This window comes from Melospiza georgiana, chromosome 2 (assembly GCF_028018845.1).
Source record: "Melospiza georgiana isolate bMelGeo1 chromosome 2, bMelGeo1.pri, whole genome shotgun sequence".
NCBI lineage: Eukaryota > Metazoa > Chordata > Aves > Passeriformes > Passerellidae > Melospiza > Melospiza georgiana.
The window spans coordinates 9,676,570-9,696,928 of record NC_080431.1 but is presented as its reverse complement, the minus strand read 5'-3'; the positions used below and the strand labels follow the sequence as shown (position 1 = coordinate 9,696,928).

The 20,359-nt window shown below is 38.8% G+C and overlaps 1 protein-coding gene across 5 annotated transcripts in view; it reads left to right on the top strand.

Annotated features, from left to right (window-relative positions):
* ROBO2 (roundabout guidance receptor 2) overlaps nt 1–20,359 on the top strand; it is an 866,123-nt gene that overhangs the window by 459,127 nt on the left and 386,637 nt on the right. For all 5 annotated transcript variants that reach the window (XM_058019193.1, XM_058019191.1, XM_058019192.1 and 2 more), the window contains exon 2: nt 11,792–12,118. In XM_058019193.1, coding sequence (XP_057875176.1) covers nt 11,792–12,118 — 327 coding nt within the window. The remainder of the gene's footprint in view (nt 1–11,791; nt 12,119–20,359) is intronic.

Sequence of the window (20,359 nt, the reverse complement as noted above, 5' to 3'; positions counted from 1 at the left end):
AGTGCTGTACTTGAAACTCCTGATGTGGGGCATGGCCTCAGGTGGCTGATGACACAAGTGTTGGGTTTTAAGCACGTTTCTCTTACTCCAGAAGAAAAATATTTGGGGTGTTTTTAACTCTGAAAGGTGACCTAAAATAATAGCTTGAGTTGTTTCACCGAATAGGAATAAACACAAAAGGAAAAAAAAAATGCATGTAGAATAGTTAACGAATATACCAGGACTGTGAAGGAATGGAGTTAGATTCCCTTTTAGCTACATTTGTCTGGAAATTAACATGAGGTAATGCAAGGACTTTTCACTCTCTCCTTGCCCAGGTGCACACAGAGGTGTGGGGCAGAAAGGCTGTGTTAGGATAGTCACACACAGAGTGCAGACACTGGCAAATGCTCCACTTGAGCACCTCTGTAGTGTCAACCTTAAACTTTTCCTTGCATTTTCCCATATATATTTGATTTGTTGTCCTTCATGGCAAGGAAGCGTTGATTCTACTTCACTTAGAAAGCTGACTGTAGCTGTAGTCCTTTAGTTATTAATCAGAGAAATGTTAGATGTAAAAATATGCTCGTGCTCTGTTTTTGGAACGTAAAATGACAAAGGCATCTGCAAGGGTGTCTCACATTATGCTTATATGTTCTGGAGGAAATAGATTCACTGCAAGCTAGTTTTGCAGAAGAAAAGTTTTAGAAGAAAAGTTGTTTTTTACCATGTTATGAGCATTTTATATCTTTTAAAAATAAGTCATTAAAAAACAAGATCCTGTCTCTTGAAAATTTGGATTTGTACCTCTAAGCAGAGAGTGTAGTAGGCATGGGCTGGCAAGAGGTTGGAATAGAGCAGAGCTGGGACAGCTGAATCAAGATGATCAAAGGGATATTCTGTGCCATATGTCATCATATGCCCAGCAATAAAAACTCATGGAAAGGAAGATAAAGGAGGGACATTGATGGTTTTGGCATTTGTGTTCTCAAGCAACAGTCCTGCATGCTGAGGCCCTGCTTGCCAGGAAGTGCCTGGACATCTGTTTGCTGATGAGTAGTGAATGAGTTCCTCTTTTTTGCTTTGCTTGTATCCACAGTGTTTTCCTTCCCTTTTAGCTGCCATTATTTCTATCCACAAGTCTCTTGCTTTCCTTCTACGTTCTCCCCATCCCATGGGAGAGGGTGGTGAGTGAGCAGCTGGATTTGGCTGTCATTTGGGCCAACCTACCACTGTTAAAAGGTGGAATTTTATTTATCAAGTTTGTCTAGACAGCATTTGTTATATTTGCTAAATATAGTGATTTAGAAATCTGAGGTTGAAAAGGTGGAATCTGTTTCCTGTATATTTTCTATTTACTTCCTCTACTCCTATTTTCAACAATTTTCTTGCTTACAGTAAACACTTTGAGAACTGCCTGGGAATTTTTGTTTGTTTTGCCTACTGTGCTGCCAGACACTGTTATTTCTGTGCTTCTGCATAGTGCTGTGTGATGTAGGAAAACACAGAGTAAATAAGTTACACACTGGAAAAAAGCTCTCAGAAGGTCACAGCAGTCCCCTTGCCATTCCACAGCTCTGAGAGGTTGTTGTTTATCAGTAATACATGCTTCATTAATAAAATCAGCTGATCTCTCTAAAAGGATAGACAACAGAGGTTTCTGAAACAGTGTCTGCAACTTTACTGTTTCAAAAAATCTCCCTCATTTTAATTTAGAAAGGGTAAAATAGAGCTGCAGAAAAATTCTGTGAAATGCATATTCCCTGAAAGGCAAGACTTCCACTACTAATAGCAAGGGCCAATAAAGCCTCTCACTGGACCTGTGCCTTCAGCCTAAAGTACTAGAAAACATTTCCCTAATTTTTGCCATCTTTAGCTGTAAATATGCGGAACAGAAAAGGTGAGAGAAAAATCACTGAGGGCTGCTTAAAAAAAAAATAGGTCCGTAAGTTGGCACAGATACTGGAGCGTTTGTTTGTTTTTTGTCACCAGGCCCAAGAACATTAAATCCCATTTTGGCTGCAGAAGTTGCAGAATTGTGTTTTGTTATCTAATGGGACAGATAACTGGATGGCTTCTGAAACGAAGAATGAAAAGAGGAAAGATTCACCTTGTAAATGGAGTTGATGAACTTTATTGGATTAAAAAAATGTAATTTTATTAGCTACAGGTATAATAGTAGCAAAGTAGAAAAATCATCTTAAAATACAAATGATGAGATGAGTAAGGAATTATGAAACATGTATGGAGAGCAAACAAAAAAGAAAGGGACAAGGAAAAAAGTATTTGTTTTGTTGTGTTGTTTTTTTTTTTCTGGGGTGTGGGAGAGACACACACAGAGGAGAGGATCTTGGGGCAGAGGAGCTCCAAATATTCTCCTAAAAGAAGATGCTCTCTTTAATTTTATATATATATATATATAAAAGTATATATAATTGTGCTATCCATACATCAGGAGAAGCTAGAGTTAGGACATGTAGATCTTTGTGCACAAATTTGAATTTTGTGTCAAGTTTCCCTTCTTAGCAGTGAGAATTCCTTATACAAAGAGAGTCAATAGTATGACCTTCAGATATCGGTGTGATAACCATTGAAAACCTGGTGACATTTTGGTGATCAAACAAAACAAAATGCAATATTTGCAGTAAAGTATTTACTTTTTAAACATGAGAAAACCAACCAAACAGAAAACCCAAACACCAAACTTCTAAATGTATAAAAAGACAAATGTATGCTGTAAAGCACCAATATAAAAATTGTGATCTTTTGTACTTGGGATATGTGAGGTGTTTATAAACCTCACCTATATTGGCAGAAATTGCATGTGACTGAATTTTCTGTAGAAGTTGTTTGTTTTCAGGCATTGGGGAGCTGAATGAGTTTTTAAAATGCTAGCTAGCAAAAAGGTGAAATGAAGGGTCAATTATAAACATACCCTAAAGTCTTGGAGTGCCTGTACTTGTTCACCTGTTTCTTTTTTGTTGACATAGGTAGGAGAGAGAGAGCTTGTGAGAAGTTCATGTTAATTCCAAAAGCCTTCCACCTCTGAGCATGTTTGCTTTTGAGCTTATTTATTCAATATGGGGTTAGAAAAAGTAGGATTAGAGTGTTTTTTCACAGAGCTTGATCTATATTTTCATCCATGGATATTTGGAAAAAAGTTTTCCAAACTAGTTGAAGCTTCCAAAGAGAGTCTTTGACAAATAATGAAGATGTAATTTCTAGATTTCTAAACCAAGATATTACAATGTGTTTTGATATGTCATACTACTACAAATTTTACTGAGAGCTTGGCTGTGAAATTAATATTAATTGGCTAGCAGTTACTTGGAACTTTGTGAAAGGTTTCTTTAGGATGTTTGGGTCAAGTTTTAAGTCAAGTATTGATGTTGTGTACCTATAATTCCCTAGACATTCACAACTGGTGTGGTTCAGGGAATCTTTGTGACCAGTGTCAGCAGACAACATAGTGCCTGCAGGATAAAATTCAGAACGTTAAAGTATCTGCTGTGCTTATAGTAGAAATCATGTTGTCCTCAAAATATTATTTTAAGACTGCTTTAGATGGGTGAATTTATTTACAAATGTAGTCTGATTTCACAGATTGTAGTGATTTTATTCTACTCTGAGAACTCTGACTCATGGTTTGTGGAGGGATCTGGACCTGGTTGTCATTTAAAAGCTTTTTTATAGCTGCTTTAGCTTAACACTGTTAGAATTGATGTGCATTTCTAATTGCTCCTTTTTAAACCTTTTAAATGTATCTTTTAATGTTGCCTGGGATGGTCATTATCATCTATCAGTAGAAAGCTTTAGACTTTGGAGAGCCTGTGGTTATCAACCCTTCTATGCAAAAGCCAAGTTTACTTTTCTAATGGGCCATTGGTTTCTCCAGTGGTATCAGGGAAGCTGCAAAGTTTCCCTTTGCCTCACTGATAAGGACCCATTGCCAGCGCTATGATAACATGCCCCTTGTGCCATGCTGTCTGTATGCAATATCTGCTTTTTTACCTTCCATCCTTGACCCAAAAATAGCTGAAAGATGTTTTTAGAGTCAGGTGTACACTTATGCTTTGCTTTGTTAAATTCCAGAGTGATTTGGGAAAGTTCCCAAGGGAAGAGCTGTTGTGCTTGAGCTCTTCTGGATGAAAAAGAGTTTTTGTTTTTATTTTTGGGGTTTTTTTTTGTCTTTGATGCTTTTGTTATATGCTGTGTATGTACCATAGAATAATTTGGATTAGAAGAGACTTCTGGAGGTCACCTGGCACTTGCAGGTGTGTGTGTGTACATTGTGTAAATATAGATGAGGTATGTATCTACACACAGCATATAAATGCAGAGACATATACACACACATGGACATAAACATTGTCCTTTTTGCTTTCACAAGTGGAAGTGCTCCTCTTCTCTACTTATCTTCTTCATTTCATGAAGTCATTTTTATAATCTTATTTGGAGTCAGTGAACATTAATGAAATCCACGCTCAAGTTGGAACAACTACTCTAATTTCAAAACCTAGAGCTTTTTTGAAAAAGAACCTTGAAGTGAAGCTGGTTTGGGTTTGCTGGGTTTTTTGTGTGTTTTTTTGTGTGTATGTGCGTTGGTGGTGGTGTGTTATTAAGAATTGGTGTGTTATTAAGCAAATAATTGTCTCATCTTCTTTCAGGGAGCTTAGCTCTGGTAAATATCTTATTTCTTGACTTGAACTCTAAACCATTATGCTTTGCAATAAACAAATCGATGCAACTTTCTCATTGAAGCAGTTACTTGTATTTATAACATCGCTTTTCACCTGGGGAAAAAAAGATTAATCATTTGCCTGCAAATCTATATTCCAGTTTTCAGGGTTATTGTGCTCACTCCTACTCTCTTGACTGCATCCCTAACATGCTGCTCCATCCCAGGCAGTGTGCTGGAAATAAATTTTAAGGTGTGGTAAGGCTCTTCAAAAAAAAATGAAATGTGACACTCAAATGCTTGTAGGTGATGAGAAACCAATTGAAGAAAAGTGAAATAGAGTAAAATACTATTAAGCCTTTGTGTCAATTTTGGAATGCTTCCCCTGAAATAATTTTATATAAGGAAAAGGATGCTTATACTGTGGCACTGGATTATTATCCACATTGATTAAAAAAAAGGAATTTTGTTTACAGTGTTTCTTTAGTAGTAGACTTGATCACACCTTGTTTAGCAAAGTCAGAGTTCCATACAAGTAAAACTTAATGACATCAACCTTCCAGTAAGATTTGGTCAATGTTTTTAATGACAGTTATTGATCTCTCTTGTCAGCATTTCCTGCTCTCCCTCCTGGCAGACACACTCTATAGGAAAGGTGACTTATCTGCAGGCACACGTCCTGGGGAAGTTAGGATATGTTGTTTAATGGATTAATTTTGCTCAAGGAAAAGCTTTCAGAGGACCTTGTCATAGCTGACACAGCTTTGAACAAAAAACTTTACCTTGGAAACAGTTCTATCACTGGAGTCTTTTCCCATCTGCCAAATCTCAGAAGGGGGGAGAGACTGTAAAGTATAAATTTTCAAAATCCTGTCCTTGCCATGTCACTTTGACTAGAGGAATGCACGTTGAATAATCAGCCTGGTGCCAGTGCATCAGCCTGTATTCCAGTTGAGTTTTCTCATTATCTTGACTTTTTTTCCATGTTACATTTTGTTTGAACTAAGATGTGGCTGACTGGCTCTCTTCCTGAGATCTCTGCTTGCCTTCAGTCAATTCTGTGCCTAAAAGGGTGGTGAAAGCAACAGACTTATTCATTGCATCAAACAAATGTGTGCAATAAGTGTTTCTGATGAGTACTTCTCTTGTGAAACGAGGCATACGAAGAAGAGGGAAAATGAGCAGTGACTGTCCTTCAGTAGATTTAACTAAGTAGCTGTAGGATTGTCTTTGTAGAGTCCGCATAAGTCAAAACAAGAGCTGAGGCCTGGCCAGGTGACAGATCTGATGTAGCCAGAGGAGGTTCTGCAGACACTTCTGTAGCTGTCCATCCATTTAAAGCACATCATTCTTTTAATCTGATTTTAATACCTTGCTTTCAGTTTCATTTTTTCTTTATTGTTGCAGGGAAAATAAACCAAGATTCTAGCATTAAAGAAGGTTCTTTGCCATTAAATATAATTTTGGAGCTGTCCTTTGTGTAGAATCAAAGGGCCTTTTCTTCCTGCATCTCTATCTTTCTCTCGTAGGAGATTTATTTTTTCCTATCACACTTTTGCTGTTTGCCTCCTTGATAAACAGTCCTTTTGCTCTGTCTCAGGGAGAACATGTGTTGTTGGCAAACTCTTGGAGGGAATGCATTCAAAATGCTATCAGAGGCATGAAATAACTAATAACTCATGTGAGGAGCAGCTGAGGGAGCTGGGGCTGTTTATGCTGGAGAAAAGGAGGCTCAGAGTGACTTTGTGAATCTCTGCAACTCGCTGAAAGGAAGGTGCAGCCAGGTGGGAGTCAAGTCTCTTCTTGCAGATACCCAGCAATAGGAGAAGAGGACACAGGCTTAAGCTGTGCCAGGGGAGATTCAGGCTGGACAGGAGACATTTCTTTACAGGAGGGGTGTTAAACATTGGAATGGGCTGCCCAGGGGCGTGGTGGAGTCATCATCCCTAGAGATGTTCAAGAAATGACTGGATGTGGCACCGCGATCTAGTTGGTAAAAGGTTGGACTTGATTATCCTGGAGGTCTTTTCCAGCCTAAAGGATTTTGTGGCTGTGATATATTATGAGTTTGTCTTTCCAGTCCATTGTTGCAACAACTTCTGTGGCTCTTGTTGGCAATGCTTACTTTCTGAACTTAATATACAACACACATGTTCAGTGTGACCTGTTAGAACTCCTGAACTGGGAATATTTCGAATATATGAGACAATGTAAAACATCGCATCCCATTTTAAGCATCCCTTTTACAGCAGTAGCATGAGAACAGTAGGGCAGATTGGAGAGTAGGTAAATATCCAAGTATATTAAAGATATGTGTTTGGAATGTTAAAGGAATCATATTGAGAGCCTTGAGGAAGGATATAAAAGGATTAGTAGTCTTGGAGGTCAGCTGAGGAAGAACTTTTCTATATATAGAAAGTCAGGTAGGTAAAAGTTGGAAAAGAGTTAGAGATGCAAATAAATGTGATGTCAGATGGTGACAGGTGCTGATAATGTCAGAGGGGGGAAAGAGAATTTTGAGGAGGCTCTTGAAGGCATTTTGGAAATCTGTATTATGAAATACCAGATCAGAGTGTTAACATGTAAACTAATGCAGTATTGTTTTTTCTTTGAAATTGTTCAGTGGTTATAATGCAATTGCTAGCCTGTCTCTTAGCCACTGCTGGCCCAGTAGCCATGAATAAACATTCATGTTGATTTGAGAAATGAGTTAAATGTCTCTGAATTTAGTCTGTACCATTGCTTTTCTGGTATGACACATCATTAGCTTATTTAGAGAGTAGATTTAATAGATTAGATCAACATTTGGTCTTTATGTGAAGTAAATTAAAACTAGAAGAATATGAAGCGCAATAAATGAAAGTCTCTTCCTAGAAATTTGAAAGATAGTGGACTAGGAGGACTAAAAAGTGAATTGCCAAATGCCTTTTTCTGTGGTGATTCTTGTGTTAGACAGAGAGCACATAACCCAACTGAAGCCTTCCAGGCCCTCCCATCTGAAGGGAGCCTGCAAGAAAGATGGACAGAGACTTTTCAAGGACATGGAGTGACAGGATAAGGGGGAATGGCTTGAAACTGACAGGGAGTGGGTTTGGATTAGATATTAGGAAGAAATTCTTAACTGGGAGGGTGGTGAGGCACTGGAACAGGTTATCCAGAGAAGTTGTGGATGCCCCATCCCATGAAGGTTGGACAGAGCTCTGAGCAACCTGGTCAAGTCATAACAGGGGGTTTGGAATTGGATGATATTTAGGCACCCAGACCATTCTGTGATTGCTCTTAGGACAGGGATTGCATAGTGACTCTGAGGAAATGCACTAAAAAGGAATACAGTATTGACTCCTTGCTTTTGTCTCTTTTCCTACTTGCACCTGCGTGCCTACAGCAAATCTATTTCATTTATTAATAAAAATTCTTGTATCAAAATAATTTTTTAGGGTTATTTGACTGTAGGATCAGCCAGACTAAACTGAAAATAATAGGCTTTCTGCTAATAATGCTACCAGTGTAGCTGTAACCATATTGTACACTGGTTCCCTGAGGAGACTTGTGAGGAAGTCTGAGCATATGAAAGCAAATCTGTGAGGCTCGGTGGTAGTTATGGGGAAAACCTGCCTTAGTTGGCACCCTGGTGTTGAAGTGGTTGAAATGAATGAGTGATTGTTGTCTTTTACACTTCCCAAAGGAGTAGTCTTGGAGGTGATTCTCCAGGAATTTCCTGTCCAACACATCTGAATTAAGTTAAAGTAGGGGAGTGGAAGAGCAGTGTGTTGACACCTGACGTACAATATACAGGTTACATTTTTTTTTTCCTTTTGTTGATTTTCCTCACTTTTCTTACTTTCTTTCCCTACCTTGATTAGATAATATAAATATATAAATTCATAATACAGGGAGGAGAGTGTAAGAAGTTTGGTGAATATATATAACACAGTACATGTGTTGCCCAGGGACAGACAAATAACTTGAGCATTCTTTTGCTTTTTGGTAACAAGATGTGTCCCACAGCAGTTTATTTTTTTTTTGGTTCCAATATGAGGCTGAGCTGCTTCTGTTCAGTGTCCTGACCTCAAAGGGCATTAGCAGTGATTGCTGCAGAAATGATTCACATAAAAGTAGATATGAATGCAAATGCTCTTTACTTATGAAGTGACAGTTTACGACAAATCTATAATGTCACCAGTTATTATGAGAACTACAGCGTTTCCCATCAGTCAGCATTTATCAGGTCAGCAATTGTCAGTAGTTAGCAGGCTCTGGTATCTGAAAATGAAAGCTGTGTTTGTTAGAGTGACAAAACATTATATTGCAGGATCCTAGGCAGTGTAAGTTCAGAACTTGATGTTCAATTTAAAGTGAAGATTAATTTAATCACACATAAACAATTCTAATATTGTAGAAATGTTGGTTTTGCTCACCAGCATATAGAAGCTTATGTGAAATCATTGCAGCCTATTATAGTCAAACTTAAGGGCTCCTAAATTCTGGGGTTGTTCATATGCTATATGCATGCCCCAGATGGAAATCCTGGGGGCAGGAATAGAAAAGGAAGCTGTATGGGTAGCCCAGGATATACCACAGCTGCCTGCTTAAAGTCATGCTTGCACCTTGCTCTGCAGTAAAAGCATCTTCTGCCCAGACAGCTCATGGGCTGATTAGAATTTCTGTTCTTTCTAAATGAGGTTGTATCATAAGAGAATTGGGAGGGGGACCATAGCGAAACAATCAAAACTAGAATCAAAGACCACTTGTGTCTGTCTCTTTCTGATATGTAGATAGTGTCTGGAGACTGGCAGTGGAGCCAAATTTCTGGTTTATTTCTAAATCAGCACAACCTTTGGGAATGCATGTTGGTGCTCAGTTCACTTTGGAAGGAGGGAGTTCAGTGTGCTCTGTGAATGATCCTGTGTGTGTTTTGCTTCTCCCCTCCTCTAAGTGCAGGATGAGGGGAATTCCTTGTAGCCCTGGATAGCTGAAGGTGCACCCAGCCATCGGGAATGTGTGGTGTGATCCCCCCTTGAAACACCTCCTGAGCTTTTCTCCTTGTACATTAACGTCGTCCTGGCTGCTCACATCTATGCCCTCTCTTGTGCACAAATTGCTTCATTAGGATGGAATGAGTAAACACCAGATTTGTGATAAACATCAGTACTGAAAAGGAAGAATCAGCCCTATTGGTACCTTGGGAGGCATTTTTAATTGTGTTGTATAATGTATAAGGTTAAATCTTTATGGGAGAAAGCTTTTGCACAGCTTTAAGCATGGCCTCTGAGTCTGTGTAGGATATACTTCTAGGAGTTCTGAACACTACCAACCTTTGTGTACAAGAAAACTAATATTTTGGATTTGTTTCGCATTTGTTGCAACTGATTTTGTTACCCTGTGTTAAGCATTTATCAAAATTCAGTTGTATCTGTTCTCTGCCGTAAGTCTCTCTCATGTTGCAGAAACACCTCAGCTTTCCTTTTCTTCCTGATACTGTTAATAGAAATTTCTTAAAACAACTAGAGGGGTTTTGTTTGCTTTTTGAGAATAAACAATGAATTAAGTTGTTAGACATGTCTGGACATACAAATGTTCCTAATCAGAGTGTGAAGTTGGCCTTTTAGTCCCATGTGCTGTCTGATATGTACCTTTTACTTTAATGGTGATTTCAGTCTTTTTTTGATGTTTTGTATGGGGTCATGGACTAGGATTGTTTTTTAGCTGGAGATGCTCCTATTAGATTTTTATTTTTTTATTCTGGTCAGTAGAAGTGAGAATAAAATACATAATTCTCCTCCAAATGTCCCGTAAGTCCATCTGTGCTTAGCTATAGATTATGGGTTTTTTTCATGTACAGGCATTGCAGATTATGGATTTCTTTGCTGTTCTGGTAATAGAATCTGGAAGCCACTGAAAGAGCCAATTTGTGCAACAGCAATGTAACACTTAACTGCAGTGGCAAGCCTTAGCTTAATGACCTGAGTGTTAGTAAAACAGAAGTCCAAAGGTGGATTCACTCTGTTGAATGGATCCTTATGCCTTTCCTCATAACTTTTGCAGTAAATGAGGCATTGAAAATATTTTAAAGTACGTAGAGCCTAGACTATAATTAAGACATTTGCTTTTCTACCACTCAGCAAAACTGCTGATCAGAAAATTGAGACAAATGTTTCACTAACCTGCAGAGGCTGGTTTACCTTGTATTTAAGAAGTGCAGACCAATTGTAGCAGTGTTGGCAGCTCCACTCAAAGGATTTTCAGGATCCATGCTAGAAAAATTATTTTTGAGGCGCCAACTGCCGTGGCTGTTGCAGAAATGTTTTTCCAGTCTCATGTAGTCTAACTAGACATGCAAGAGTGGAAAGTGTCTGTGGAATTAATTCCACCATTAATGTTGTAGAAGGAAGTGTTCAAGGTAAGGTTGCATTGGGCTCTGAGCAGCCTGGTCCAGTGGAACGTGTCCCTGCCCATGGTAGGGGGCTGGAATGAGATGAGCTTAAAAGCCCCTTTAACCCAGGCCTTTCTATGATTCTCTGCTTATATCGTATTTATGTGTGTGTATACGTGCAATCCTGAAACTGAAAATTTCTAAAGTGAGCTGACATTTCAGATTTCCCTTCTGGCTTTCTTTTTTCTCCTTCATACTGGGGCTGTTTGTGGAAAAGGGCTACGAAGCATATATGTTAAACTGCAAAGAACTGTTAACTAATAGGGGGTGGTAAGAGACTGTGGTTTTGGATGTCCTCCTATTGAATCTGGCGGATGAAAGGATGAGAAAGCAGTTGCTATGAGGGGAATCTGGAACCACACAGTGATCTAGAAATTAATGTAAATAGGAAGATGATCAGGGAAAAAAAAAAGATGTCATACATGTACGTGTAAGGGATCCACCTCTAAGCACAGTCTGCATCTGGTATGGGTTTGATAACACTACAGAGGATTATCTCTGTTAGTTCATCTCAGATTTTTAGATAGAGGAGTAACTGATACAGTCTCTGATAGCAGACAAAGTAACCTCAGATGTTGTAAAGGGTTTTGTTTTCTCTTTTTGTGAAGTTTTGTGACATTAAAAGAGTAACTTGCGAGAGCTCTTCATGACGCCTAAAGCACAACTAAATTGTTCTCCCTTCCCTCTGCTCTTTTCCTCAGGATCCCGTCTCCGCCAGGAGGACTTTCCACCGCGGATTGTTGAGCATCCCTCAGATGTGATTGTTTCCAAAGGAGAGCCGACCACCCTGAACTGCAAGGCCGAGGGAAGGCCCACGCCCACCATCGAGTGGTACAAGGACGGCGAGCGGGTGGAGACGGACAAGGACGACCCGCGCTCCCACCGCATGCTGCTGCCCAGCGGATCTTTGTTCTTCCTGCGCATCGTGCACGGGCGCAGGAGCAAACCCGACGAGGGCAGCTACGTTTGTGTAGCCAGGAACTACCTTGGAGAGGCTGTGAGCCGCAACGCGTCCCTGGAAGTGGCATGTGAGTAGTTTTTTTTTTCTAGTGTTCTTTAAAACTTCATGGTGGCTTTTATGCTGTCACCCCAGCACTTGCACACACTTCTGGGAGATAACAAATGGGGATATGCGCAGCATTTTGTCATTAGCTGTTGCTTTTAGTGAAGGCATTTTCACTTGTGTTTGCTCAGTAGCAGTGACCGCACAGAATAAGAGATTTATACTGAAATGAGGTTCTAGCCAGAGTATAATCATGGTTGGCACAAATGTGGACAAAAGATAATCTTCCTCTGAAGAATAACATGGACAAAGGATAATCTTCTTCTGAAGAATAATCTAATTTTTAAATGATGTCTAGAGTTGGTTATACTGGAACTAATGTGGAAAAAATACCTATCATTTAATCTAAGGTGCGCTGTCTGTTTCTCTTTATCTCATAATCTGTTATGAGATAAACAGAAGCAGACAGCATCTTGGTGACTCATGTCCTGTACTGCTGGAAACCTCAATATATGCTCCTCAATCATAAATTTGACCCTGGCCTCATTCATTATGTGAATGGCAAGTGAAATTGTTGGCCATTTCTCATATCATCCGCAGCAGTCTTGGTCTTTATTGATTCTCTTTGTCTTAACAGAGAAGTCAACAGGGCTCTTTCCGAGCCCACCTGGCATGAGTAGTCTGCTTCCAGTAGAGTTAGCAGATACATTCATTATATTCACAGCAAACAAGCTCATCAGACATAAAATATAATCAGTTGCACATGGGTTTTTTTTGCTGCTTAGTTATATGGGTTGACTCAACATGGTTCTTTTTATTCAGAATGTGCATCTTTGCCTATAATTGTATTTTAATACATTTATGAGTCCTCTCTTCTTGCTGGGCTTGAGTTTTTCACCTACAGCTCTTCATCTGAAAGTAGTTTGCCTAAAATGTGTTTGAAGTAGGGCTCTAGAACAAATTTGTGTTCTTAGTTGATAAAGAATATATTTAAGTCCAGTAGATGGTATGTTTAAAGGGAGGAAGCATCGAAGAGAAATTGTGTTCCTAATGCAGTCTTCAGACTTTCTTAGCTAATATGGTGTGATCTTGAGGATTCTGTTTTCTCAGAAATTGCAGAAAATGTCATTTTTGAAATATTTAAATGGCAGAATAAGGCAAGTAGAACAGACCTTTTCACTGCATTTCACCTGTTGTAACCTAGATTCAAAACTGAGTCAAACAAAAAATGAAAACAGTTTTGGCACACTATCAAAGCAGAAGTAAATGTGCCAGTGAACGCATCACAGAAAGCTTTTCAGTTTTGGTTGGTATTTGAGAGTAGAGGAGAAACCAGCTTAAGGAAGGCTGAAATCTGGGTGAGTATTACTAGATAAATTTACTGGATTACTTGTGTCTTTCTGCATGTGTTTTAACTGTTGAGAAATTTTAAGAGAGTGACCTAAACACTTGAAATATTTATTGTAATCCTGTTGAGATTCAGGCTTTCCTGTTGAAGGTCAAAGGATTGTTCCAGTTGTACCTTAAGTCATCAAATTGAAGTCAATGATTATTTTGAAATTTAAATGTGCTCTATATCTTGTCAGTTTTCACTCACCCTTACTTTATTGACTGCTGCAAATTCTTGTTACACCATCCTCCATCTTTGGAGTTTAAATGCTGTAGCTGGTGGCAGGTCAGGCATGAATCACATGGGAGATAGTAGAAAATTTTAAAAACAATAGAGCTGTTCTACTTTGTCAGCTGTTTTATGGCAGGAGCAATGCAAATGTGAAACTGAGATCTGAAACCATGGCTGATGTTTTGTGATAACATTATACTTTTACTGTTTCCATAGCTTTGAAATTTAACTTCCTGAACCCCCCAATTAAAGAGTGTAGTCTAAAGCAGGTTCTCCTATTTCACTTCAACAGTGCTTTATCCTTCCTTGAACAGTACCGTGGCTGCAATTACAGAATGGTGTTCACCAAAGAAGAAACATGTAAATTATTACATACATTGCTTGTTTACTTAATTTTAGCGATTCTGCTGTGATTTTTAAAAGCACATGGCAGTTTTTGGTGTGTATCAAAGGCATCCTTTGGAAGGTGATAGCAAAACTACAATTTTGCTGGGGTTTGAAATAACTTTTGGTTGTAAGTCAGGTTTTCAAGTGGCATTCAGGGAACAGTGGCAGTCTCTTAGTTGTGTTTCTGGTATCAGCATTTCTGGGCTGAGGAAGATGGGCAGGTCTGTAGCAGCCTGCTTGCAGGCTCAGGAGATGAGGTCCTGGTGGCAGGCTGCTGTCAGCAGTGAGTCCCCGTTCCCCTGTGCTCAGCTCCTGCCTGGATGCTGCAGCCCTGTCCGTGGGAATGCACACGATCCAGCCTGGCTCGTGCTCTCTGTCGGGGTGGTGAAAACTCTCCTTTCCACACCCAGCCAAGCTCTTTTCATCACCAGAAACAGGGAGGCTGTCTTTTGCTGTCAACAGGGTTCTGGATTCTTATCTGGCTGTAGGAGGCCTCAAAGAGTGCCATGACAGCCAAACTGCTGATTTTCACAGGTTTGAAATGCTTGAGTGTGTTGTTTTACAGTAAAAAACTGTAATTGTTTTACTTAGCTTATTAAATTGGCAGTTACGAATAATGTGTTCTTGCAACTTTTGAATGATTTATGAAGAAATATCTACTGGGTTTCTATGTAAGTTAGATGTGTTTGTGTTTCTGCAATAATATGATAAACAGTGTTTATTATGGTTCATTTTCTTTCATTTCTTTTTCTTTTTACCTCCATGAGCACCTGCCGTAAAAGCAGTGGGATTGAAAGTCTTCTGATGTATCCGTATTTACGTGTAAAGACAGAAGTTAAATTCAGCTGTGACGCAGAGAGGTTCAAACCATCTTGAACACAGTCATTTTGCCCTTTGGGGTTTTTTTTTGGAGTGAGTTTTTTCAAATTGCTGAAATCTCTAAGCTCTTTTTGGTTGAGTAACTGTTTACACCTTTCCCAGACCTGAATTTAGGTACCAGCCCCTATAAAGCACACAAAGTATACTTCTACATCCATGCCTCTTCAGAGCACATGCATACAGGCCAGGGCAGGTATTTTTGTACTAATGTCTATCCTCAGAAAAAATTGTCCATGCCAGTAAAACTGTGGTGAACTGTGATTTGGAAAGTTACTTTAAAAACTATCATTAATATACTAAATATGCCTTTAGAATATTTTTGCTTTTAATTAGAATATCTTCATTCCTGAAGACATTTAAGAAGAAATTGTTGGTATTTAGAAGAAAGTGTTATTATTTGAAGGCACATTTTAGGATAGATATGACTTATTCTATTTGTTTTAAGACACTAATTCATGGTGTGCTTTGTGAAGATTAATTCTTCTGTAGGAGCTTCCTCAGAAGGAAAAAATAATCCTGATACTACCAGTCAAAGAGGTCTTCCAAATTGTACATGGCAAATTCTCATGTAGTGTTTTTGTTTTATGGTTAAATCATTAAAAACAGATGTTCCAGCTCTAAAACCTCTGTGTGAAGAGTTGTATTCAAAAGAGCAAAATATCTTTCTTTAGATTTTGTCCTTAAGAATTTTTTAATTGAAATTGAACATGGGTTGGCATTATTTAGATGTATGTTGACGTTCAGATTTTCTTGGGAGAATTTAGAAGTAGGCTTGAAATAGCTTGATCCTTCACCAAACTGTTTCACATTCAAACACCAGAAATCTTAAAAGCACATTTATTTTTTTTTAATGCTGTGGTTGAGGTGATCGAAGCCGCGCGGTGGAGTTTTCCGGCGGGAATATCGGGAAGCACATGTGCAGCAGCCGTGGTGAGGGTGGCTGGGGTTCCAGCTGGGAGCCCCGGGGAGCCCCTGGTGAGCTGGGCAAGGGGCTCCGGGGTCCCTGCGCGGGCCGGGGCCGCTCTGACCCAGCCGCGGTCAGCGGCAGCCCCCAGGGAGAGCAGCTGGAGCTCCAGGTGTTAAATATGTGACAGCAGCTTGATCTATCGACCACTGTTACAGGGGGCTCTGGCCTAAATGAAAATTCATGAAAAATTGATGAAGTCCCCAGATTATTTTTTTTCCCTTTCCCTTTTGCAGCGCTGTGCCGGTGCGGCGAGGAGAGATTAAATGAGGTGTTGAACGCTTTAGTGGCGAGGAGGTTGTGGTTCAGAGGTCAGGGGGGAGGGGAAATAAGACCCATTTTCTACCTTACTTTCCTTTAAAAGCAAACATGAAGCTTTTCAGACTAGTTGGGATTTGCTGCCATTTTAATGTAATAATAATAAAGCTCAGGAATACTCACAAATAGGATTCTTTTCTGCATGGGTTGGGAGCATATGGGTTGGTGCGGAAAATAGTGGAAGCCTCTGAGTCATAATTCAATTGAAGAACCAGAAATAGATTGAATTTTGTAATGGCAGTATAAATTTGGGCTTCCATCTTTCTGAGTCTCTGCTTGAACTGAAGTCATTTGGAGAAAGAAGAGGTCTTGCATTATTTATATGCCATAGATTGCTTGGATAGCAGGCTTTGGAACACTCTCTAAACATAATGATCCTGTTTGTCTTAGAGTCAACACTGAATTATGTTTTTATCTGTAACAAAAGAGGTCTTAGAAGTACACTGAGTTTAGTGTGAAGTCATAGGTGTTCTGCAAAGCAAGTCTAAGCCACGTCTTAAACGTGGGAGACAGTAATTTTACAAATAAACGAGATATATTGAAGCATTCAGTGAATGAAGGCTGAGAGATATAAAATATATGCTATGCAATGACCTTTGCATCATAATGCTAATGGCTATTTGCTGGAGCATGTGCAAGAGGCTGCAATGTGTTCATAATAATGGAGTTAATAATTTCCTATGAGATACTCAGAGTGAAAGAAGAGCACAGTGTGTGTGACTGTAAAATGGGTGGATGGTTTTTTCCATCTAGTTTCTGTTTGATGTATGATAGTAACACATTATTAATTTTGTTATTGGTAATTTTGAAGTCTGATTTGGTCTGAGGTGTTACTTTCACATGTGGAGAACATGTCCTGTTACTTATATCTCTCTCCCTCATCCTTCTAAGCAGAGTATGAAAGGTTTTCTGTCTGAATTGGCACTCTTCTGCTCTCATCACAACAGAATAATCATTGTAGGAATTGGAATGCTGGAGACTGTGGTCTGGTCTATGAGCAATAGCAGGATGCTGAAAAGCATCATGATTTGTCTTATCATGCTTTTTCTCTAGGAAGAAATTTAACAAATCATGGCCTTGCACTTGCTGTTATTCCACTTCAGTTAGTGTCTTCTATACTAATTTTCAGTATGCTTCAGGAAAAGTCAATTCTTCTTGTGGAAGAGAGCAAATAAAATTCTGTCTGATTACATAATCTGGGGAAAGGTAGGTTTTGTAAGGTGATGTGAATACCTTAAAACTTTTCTGTACTTTTGAAGCTTGCAATAAGCAATTTCTGTGGACTTTTCTCTGAATTAGGATGAAGCCAGTGGGAACACCATTATTTGAAAACATTACATAAAATTGCATTTCTGTATAGGGCAGTAGTTCTCAGTCACTTTTAGAAATTTAAGAGATTACTAAATATAAATGAGTGAAGACACATCAGATAAACCAAAGCCTGACTTGATATCTTATTGCAAAGTTTTTTTTGAGCAAAAAAACAGAAATAGTTCTGCTTATTTACTTTATTAATCTAGGTTTTAATTGAGTGTTTTTATTTCTTCTGAATTCACCTGAGACAAGAAAGCTACATATTTAAGAGTGTGTGCTTTTTGTTTCAATAGCCAGAATGAGATAGAATTTTTATGGGAGAGGTGCTCTTCATCAGGACAACCTAGATTCTGTTGTTAACAGAATTTAGTTAGCAACTAAATTCTCACAAACTGTTTAAGTTTGTGCTGCAGCATTGATGCCTTCCATGTGGGCAGAAGCAGTACTTCCCACCATCATCCATTAGGATTTAGACAAGTCATCACATCGTTACATTTTCACTTCTTAGCCATTGAACTCCACCTGGGTTTGCAGATTTAAAAGCTAAAAGAGGTAAGGACTCCTTACATTTTAATTAAATCCAAGATATTTAAAATTCTATCACTCATAATATCAAGCTGTACAATGCTTGTAGGTTTCTCTAGGCCTTGTTTTTCTTCTCCTTTTTATCATTTTTTCATGCTGTGGTCTTCTTATAATTCATTTTTAGGAGGTATTTGAAGTTGATCTGATTCTGCTTCTAATAATTTCTTGCCCATTCCTCACTTGATTTTTATCGGCTTCTTTCTTCCCCTTAACTTTGATTTGATTTTATTTTTTTTTTTTGCACTATTTACATCTCTCTGAATGGACTACCTGAGAAAATGTTGACAGCTAAGGAACAACTTCACAGAAGACTTCACAGAAACCTTGAAAGAAATCAGCTCCTGATTGATCTGTTAGTGGGTGCATCTTCATGTGCTGATTTTTTTTTTTTTTTTGGGTTGACATTTCTCTGATTTTTAGTTCATATGGGAAGTGAAGGAGAACAAGATAACACTGAATTTTTACAACTCTGTTCTATTTGCTTAGGAGCCAATAAGCACTCTTTGAATGTTAATTGAAATATTAGATATTGGCATATGCTTCATCCATGATGTATTATTCTTTAGTGTCAGGTTTAAAAAAGTATTTATTTGAAGCAGTGCTCAGACTATGACTTGGCAAATTTTTTGTGATCTTAATTCTAACAAGGTTCAGTACTGTGGTAATTAACAGTAATTATCAGGATGAGATTGATGGATGTTTTACATATACACATCTTTGTCTCTATGTATATATATTGATATAGATTTTTTATTCTGATAATCACCCTATTTTTTTGAAGAAATCCTTAACCGCCTCTTTTTTTTTTTCACCCTCTCTTTGTTCAGACATGAGCTTCCCTTGCTCTTATGCTTAAAGGACTAAAATTTCATCATAGCTTTGGTGCTACTTCATAAGTTCCCACAGATTTTATGCTTCATATAAGTTTCTAATACATGGAATTTATGTGGGAAATGAAGTGGTGGTTTTGTTCCACTCTTCTTGCTTGAATATTTCAAGTGGCAGTGATGTGAATGTGTACTGATAGTTGGGAAATGGCTTCATTGTGGTAGAGAAGGGAGGCGTGCGCTGTCACTTTCTGCTGTCTCACAGATCTGTTTGCCCCTGTACAAAGGGATGGGGAGCTGTAAAGAACTGGGAGTCCTGGATCGCTGAGCTCCTGTGTTCTACCCAGCTGTACTTTGTAATTCTGTTCAGAAACATTTCAAGCTGCAGTCTGAAAAGCAGTTTGATTGCCTTCCCCTTCATCCTCGAGCTCGCTTCTTTCCGTTTCTGTTGAAAGCCTCACTTGGAACTTAGGTGTTCTAACAGTAAGAAAAATAATTTTCATGTTTCCAGTGTAAATAGGAACATGTTTGACTTATGCTAGTTCTTGTGATTTTGGAGCACCTCTCTTATGAGGAAAGGCTGAGAAAATTAGGATTGGTCAGCCTGGGGAAGAGAAGGCTCTGCGGATGTCTCAGAGCAGCCTTTTGTTGCTTAAAAGGGACTTATAAGCAACATGGGGAAAGATTTTTTAAGAGTGCCTGCTGCATTAGGACAAGGATTAATGGTTTTAAATGGGAGGGTCGATCAAGAGTAGGTAAAAGGAAGAAGTTTTTTGCTGTGGATGTGGTAAAACCCTGAACCAGGTCAGGTTCAGATTCAAGGTCAGGTTGGATGGAGCTCTGAGCAGCCTGATAAAGTTGAAGATGTCCCTGCTCATTGCAGAGGGGTTGGACTAGATGACATTTGAAAGGTTAATTTCTTCTCAAACTATTCTATGATCTTATTTTTCTGTAGTTGTTTTCTCTCCTTTGTATTTACAGACCACCGTGGTATCACTTCTCATCTCCATTATTTCTAAGTTAAACAAAAAAAGCTCCTGAGTTTATTTGTAAAATATTTGCTTGATCCTAGTAGTCATTCATCACCTGTTCTAGTCTGCATATGCTTTCTGAGACATGAGTGGGTAGATTGCATGTGCTATTTCAAGACTTGCATGCTGTGCATGATGAACTGATAGTTATTAACAAATGACTATCTTCATTGTTCCCTGATCGATCAGTCCTGTGATCATGTTTAACTTTTTATAAGCATTTGGTAACTCATAGTGATTCCATACTAATCAGACACAGATCTTTCTCTTCCTCTGTGATGTGTGACAGATGAGCTCTACTGTGCCATGAGCTTCCCTGGGATGGGTTTGAAAGAACATG